We start from the raw sequence: 7062 nt of genomic DNA, 5'->3' as shown, positions 1-7062 counted from the left end.
ATTAGCGGTCCACACATTGACAAGATTGAACCACACACAAGAGACCAAAAAAGCCATTTAATTGCCATTAAGTAACATAGACTACCCTACAAAGGCATAAGCAACACCTTGAAAATTAAACGCCACAAGATTCATTAAATTGAGATTCAAGAGAGCCACCTATGGACGAGACCATCAACACAATGAACCAGCCAAACATATCGCATCATGAGGACAAGTGAGGTTGTACAGCACATAGAGCTTACATGTACGAAATGCATAAATAAAGAGAGCCAGTTATTCGGTAACATGAACAGAGACATGTTGTTCCAGACATAGATGTCATATGATGTTTTCACACATTAAGTTGTACGACACATAGCACATGCATATACTAGAACGCATGACACATATGGTTAACATAAAGAAACCCAGAAGGAAACTCTCAGCCCTCTCACCAACCTCCACGCAAGCGAAGGACCAGGTGGAGAGTGGACTCCTTTTGGATGTTGTAATCAGCAAGGGTTCTACCATCTTCAAGCTGCTTACCAGCGAAAATTAGCCTCTGCTGGTCGGGAGGAATCCCTTCCTTGTCTTGGATCTTGGCCTTCACATTGTCGATGGTGTCAGAGCTCTCCACCTCCAGGGTTATGGTCTTTCCAGTCAGGGTTTTCACAAAGATCTGCATACCTCCACGCAGGCGGAGCACCAGATGGAGGGTGGACTCCTTCTGGATGTTGTAGTCGGCGAGGGTGCGGCCGTCCTCCAACTGCTTTCCGGCAAAGATGAGACGCTGCTGGTCGGGTGGGATGCCCTCCTTGTCCTGAATCTTGGCCTTGACATTGTCGATGGTGTCGGAACTCTCCACCTCCAGGGTAATGGTCTTCCCAGTAAGGGTTTTAACGAAGATCTGCATGCCTCCGCGCAGGCGCAAGACCAGATGGAGAGTAGACTCCTTCTGGATATTGTAGTCTGCCAGGGTTCGACCATCTTCGAGCTGCTTACCAGCGAAGATGAGCCGCTGCTGGTCGGGCGGGATGCCTTCTTTGTCCTGGATTTTGGTCTTGACGTTGTCGATGGTGTCGGAGCTTTCCACCTCCAAGGTTATGGTCTTGCCGGTGAGGGTCTTGACGAAGATCTGCATGGCGGCAAAGGTTTGATTTGGGGGGGAAGGAGGGGGGAACAGGATCACAGGGAAAAGCTGTATAGCAAGATATGACGCTTCGGCTATGAAGAACCCTTGAAGTGACCGATCACTCTGCTTTGCAACCGGTTATAGGTAGCGACCAGCACCGCCTTCGTATTTACGTGGCATCAGTCTATTGGTTTCTCAACCTGCCACTTGCTCCATTATTGGTCCCGTCATGCACTTCAAAAAATCTACACCTTGCTCACCACGCTTCCTGACCTTGTATTTACCGTTACACATACCCCACCGCCCATGTATGGGCGGGGGAGATTGCCTGCCCTTGAATTATGGGCGGTGGATACCCCCACCGCATCAGCATGAGGGGTATCGCGATGTGTAATGGGCCTAAGAGTATTTAGCATAAGAACGAAAAAGCAATAAACCATGTAATGGCTCAAGGGTAGTGTCCCGCGTAGACGAACAAAGTCGAATATATGATTTGTGTAGAACTAACTTAATGCTTGCATGGAACGAAAGTTTAACTTAAACTTCAATTTGCTTGCCTGGTTATTCTCGGACTCCACACATCTATTACAAGATAAAGGAGAAGTGTGTTGGGGTTGACGTGGCACTCTGTGCGTCCGCTGAGGTGAAACATTGGTTGTGCACGAAAAACGGAGGTGGTTTTTGAAAATTCGCGCTCCAGCCAAAAGCGTGAACTTCATGCTTGCGCTTCACACCTGCGCTCCACCTCCAAGTTCACCGGGTCCAGGTCCACGTCCACATTTCGCATCACCTCGCCTGCTGTTCCAGGGTCGCCATCACCTCGCCTACTGTTCCACGCTCTCGGGTCACCTCGAGCTCCACATTTGCAGGTACGTTTCGTCTCCCATTTTTGTGTCGATACGTCAGCTCCTCTGTGTTACATGCAAACAGATACGTCAACTCGTTTTGTCTTGGGTCACCTCTGAGCTCCACAATTGGGGGAACCTTCCCCATCGTCTCACATGCATGGGAGGTGGAGGAGGAGAGAGTAATCTTTTTTTGGGTCCTCCTCCATCGCCAAAATGGTATTGCGGGCGGCCATTCCAGCGGCCTATCCATCTCTTTGCAAGGCTTTTGAGGTTGTGGCGTCGCGTGCTATTCGTCATGTGCTAATGGTTCTTATTGGTCTTTTCGTGGACGCGTTTCTGGAAAACAAAGCTTCCAAAAACACCACGGAATCAAAGCTTCCATCCTTGATTGCCAAGCTTGAAAAGGCCATCCCCCTAGTGGAACAAGCCCTTCGCTTCCTTCTCGAAGATATCCTTACTACTGCTGGAGAGCCGTCCACAAAATGCACCAACAGTACCGGCTTCTCCTACCTAGCCTTCTATAAAGATAACTTGGGTCGTTCAATAAGGCTAGCGGATATTATGTAAAAGCTCCATGCTGTTGTACGCATGGAATACGACTCATCATATTGTGTGGACTTGGAGTTTACAGGTAGAAGCTCTCCAATACACATGTGCGTGTGGAGGTGGGCATACGCATGTTGTGTGTGGATGCGTCATGCTCTGAAATGTTATGTGTGATTTGATAGCATTATTACACATGTGAGTGTCCTAGCTTACATTTGAGCTCTTATTTAGGGAATGTGAGTGAGGATATGCTCGAGATCTAGCTCTATGTTATACTATGTATGAGATAGCTTACACAACACAGATTTCTTGAGCGAAAGAGCATACCCTCTTGCTTGGCTCTATATTGTAGAGTGGAGTAAACTAGAGACATCATGATATCGTCAAAAGGGAGCAGCGGCTGGCGGAAGATAGATTATTTGCATTCATTAAACACATCTATTACAAGATAAAGGATATATATATATATATATAGAGAGAGAGAGAGAGAGTATAATAATTTGGGTTTTTTAATTAAAAAATGATTGAGAAAAAGCGGTTGCATTTTGCCTAGCCTTCAAATTTAAAGATTTAGATTTTTGAAATTTTTGGTTATTCTATATCCCAGGCTCTGAGCTCCACGTGGCCGTGCCTTCGCCTCCTCAAGCTCCTCAACCGCCTTCGCCTCTTCCAACTACTTCATTGCTCAAGGTCTTTCATTTTGCTCAAGGTCATTTTTAAATATAATATATATATGTAGAGAGAACTACCTAAAGATTCCAAACAAAATGTGTTATATATATATATATATATATACATATATATATATATAAATACATATATATATATATAATACATATATATATATACAATATATATATATATATATATATATATATATATAGAGAGAGAGAGAGAGAGAGAGAGAGTGTGTAGAATAATTTGGATTTTTTAATTAAAAAATGATTGAGAAAAAGCGGTTGCCTTCAAATTTAAAGATTCAGATTTTTGAAATTTTTTGTTATTCTATGTATCCCAAGCACCTTAGCAGCCAGGCTCTGAGCTCCACGTGGCCGTGCTTTCGCCTCCTCGAGCTCCTCAACCACCTTCGCCTCCTCCAACTGCTTCATTGCTCAAGGTCATTATATATATATATATATATATATATATATATATATATATATATATAGGACTACCTAAAGATTCCAAAAAATTATATATATATATATATATATATATACAAAATGTATTATATAAACAAAGTGTATACAAAATTTATATATAAACGAAGTGTATATAATATTTATATAATAGAGAGAGAGAGAGAGAGAGTGTGTGTGTGTGTGTGTGAAATGGATTTTTTAAATAAAAAATCATTTGTTTATATATATATATATATATATATATATATATATATATATATATATATATATATATATAGTCTTTATATATTGAGAGAGAAAGAGAGAGAGCTTTATAATCTTTTAGTATGTATGTGAAGATTACAGAAAATCTCATGTGAGGGATTGTATATTATGTGTATACACAAATATTATAAAAATAAATATTTTTATTTTTATTCAATGTTTACTATTTAATAATAAAGAAAATGACTTTATACTCAATGTGCCACTCCTTCTAATTGAATACTTGATGGAATTAGGTTTATGGCAAGAATGGTAGAGACAGGTAGTTTGAGGTGTCCTCTTCAGACCATTTCCTTAAACGCTCCAAGGAAAAGAAGAAGAAAAAATAAAATGTGCACAGGAGTCAAGGGATAGTGAACCTCATTGTTATGATGCAAGGGTGCATAATGCTACCTATAATACCAATGATGTATTGATGCATAAAATGATACCTTTTCTGCACAAAAACAAGTAGCAAAAGAAACTTTGACGTATTTACCTCAATCTAGCACTGAGAGGTCTCAAATTGCCCTGGGTGGAGATAAAAGGATATCTAACAAGAGTGCTAGAAGTGTTTACCGTGAGATTGCTAGAAATAGGACTCTTTTGAAAGAAATAATAAGGGAAATGACAAATGGACTTTATTCCAGGATGTCATTGGCTGAAAGTTTGAGACTTACGAGAAGGTATGGGTGCTTCATTGTTGCTAGAATATAAGGCTTCTTATAATGCAACTAGAAGAGTAACATTTGATGGAGCAAACGAGAGTCTTGCAACATCCACGACATTGGCTATGAACACGATTTCTTTTAACAAGGGTCCTATAGTGGTGGCTAATCAGGGTGTTATGGCAAATAATGAGGCAGTAGTGGTGTGCCTTGATGCAGGTGATGAGGGTGTGGTTAGAAGGGTTGTACTGAGTGATCCAAGGATGCTATCTTCTTCTGTGGGCAGATGGTGAGAGAGTACTTGCACCATTGAATGGAGTTAATGAAGAAGCCAATATATTTGATGAGAGAGATGAGGTAGATTGTCTAAGAGTAGTAATAGATGGTGAGAGAGTAATGATAGAGGCTGAAAGTGTATTGGTAGGTGGTCAGAGAGTAGTGGCAGAGGATGAGAGTTTATTAGAATTTGCAAATGAGGGTGATGCAACTATAATGTCCTTATTTTCTGTCCCCGTGAGAGAGAAGTATCATTTGCTACTACAATAAGAAGAGATAATATTAACTCTCAAATTGCCTTGGGTGAAGATCAAAGGATATTCAACAAGAGTGGTAGAAGTTTTTGCCATGAGATTGCTAGGAATAGGACTCTTTTGAAAGAAATAACAAGGGAAATGGCAAGTGGAGTTTATTTGGGGATATCATTGGTTGAAATTTTGAGACTTATAAGAAGGTACCGTCGCTTCATCGCTAGAAATAGGACCTCTTATAATGCAGTTGGAAGAGTAAATGAGGGTAATGCAATTACAATGTCTTCCTTTTCTGGCCATGTATGTATGTTTGTTTTTGTATATACATACATACATACATATATATATATATGTATGTATGTATATGTATGTATTATGTATGTATATATATATATATATACATATATAGATGTATATACATATATATACATACATATACATATATATGTATATGTATATACATATGTATATATATATATATGTATATACATATGTATTTGTATATACAAATACATATACATATATACATATATATATATGTAGGTATATACATATACATATACATATACATACATATATGTATATGTATATATATATATATATATCAATAAAAACCTATATCTATTCATGTGGATACCATTTTACCATTCATTATATATTTTTTAAAATAAAATAGAGAGATAATAAATTTATTTAGAGAGAGGGGGACCTGGGAGGTTTCATGATTCATGATTATATAGAATAGAATATAAAATGTCTTGATGTGTTTTTATGTGTTAATATATGTTAATTTAAAAAGAATTTCTTTGTGGAGAGAGAGAGAGAGAGAGAGAGAGAGAGAGAGAGAGAGAGAGAGAGAGAGAGATTGTATTAGCATCTATAGAAGACTCAATGGGTCTAAGAGCCTGCTAAGATGATTAGCTTTGCTGGTGGGTCATTTCACTTGCCCTTCAACATAGACTTGCTAGAACTTTTGAGTTTACTACTTAGGTTACCACTTAAGACATAAAAGAATGCCAGATCAAAGAAATAATTCTTTCACTTAAGTGTAGTTGGTGGGTCTTAATCTATTCTACGTATGTGTGATTTGGTTTGTGATTCATCGTTTGGATTATTTTCACAACCCATAATTTCTTTTAGATTAAATAAAATTTAAAAAATATTTTATTAATATATTTCTTAATGATGTACAGTATGGATAGCGAGGCCCAGTCATTGTGAGGTGTTCCATGGACGTTGAGGATAGAAGCCATTGTGCAGAGTATTCAAAACCTCAACAATTTGAGGCAAGAGTAGATAATGAGAAGACTCAATGAATAATGCATGCTTTTCAACTCGAGAATCAGTTTATGCCATTGTAAGTGGCAATCACGAGATCAACAATATTGTTGAAGCTTCCTACCTCCGCATAATGGATACATGTGGTGCTTTCGAAGAAGCACACCTTTGTGATATTAGTTGTCGAAAGACAATTGATGTTGTAAAAGAGCAACAAGATAAGTTAAGTGCCCATGTTGATAGGCTTAGAGTGGAAGTATCAAGTCTTAAAGTAACATTGAATAGGTTTGGGGCTTTACTTACCAAAATGAGTTGTAGATTGCAAACATGTGAAATGTAATTATTCATTTGGTTCGCTGATTAGGAGTGACGATGTTATGATCCTTTTGTAATGCTTATGACACTATTATCTTTTTGTAACTTTGGGCTCTAAGTACTCGAATGATAATGATGGTCCTTTACTTACCAAAATGAGTCGTAGATTGCAAACATGTGGAATGTAATTATTCATTTGGTTCGCCGATTAGGAGTTGATCTTATGATCCTTTTGTAATGCTTATGACATTATTATCTTTTTAAAACTTTGGGCTCTAAGTACTCGAATGATAATGATGATCCTTTTTGTCTCTCAGATACCATGGAGAGAGAGAGAGAGAGAGAGAGAGAGAGAGAGAGAGAGAGAGAGAGAGAGAGAGA

General features: G+C 38.6%; 1 protein-coding gene across 1 annotated transcript; it reads right to left on the bottom strand.

Annotated features, from left to right (window-relative positions):
* Nucleotides 1-255: 255 nt before the first annotated feature.
* Nucleotides 256-1245, bottom strand: LOC147630499 (polyubiquitin 11-like). Its single transcript, XM_086810385.1, has one exon. It carries the CDS (start codon nucleotides 1121-1123, stop codon nucleotides 434-436), a length of 690 nt encoding a protein of 229 aa, XP_086666511.1. The 5' UTR covers nucleotides 1124-1245; the 3' UTR covers nucleotides 256-433.
* Between the last annotated feature and the right edge of the window lie 5817 nt (nucleotides 1246-7062).

The sequence above is a fragment of the Cibotium barometz genome, chromosome 16 (genome assembly GCF_041138505.1).
Source record: "Cibotium barometz isolate CiBa-2024 chromosome 16, ASM4113850v1, whole genome shotgun sequence".
NCBI classification, from domain to species: Eukaryota; Viridiplantae; Streptophyta; class Polypodiopsida; order Cyatheales; family Cibotiaceae; genus Cibotium; species Cibotium barometz.
This window is presented reverse-complemented; position numbering and strand designations above follow the sequence as displayed.

Excerpts from the sequence above, each read along its gene's own strand:
- LOC147630499 (XM_086810385.1), bottom strand. The coding sequence starts at position 1,123 with ATGCAGATCTTCGTCAAGACCCTCACCGGCAAGACCATAACCTTGGAG.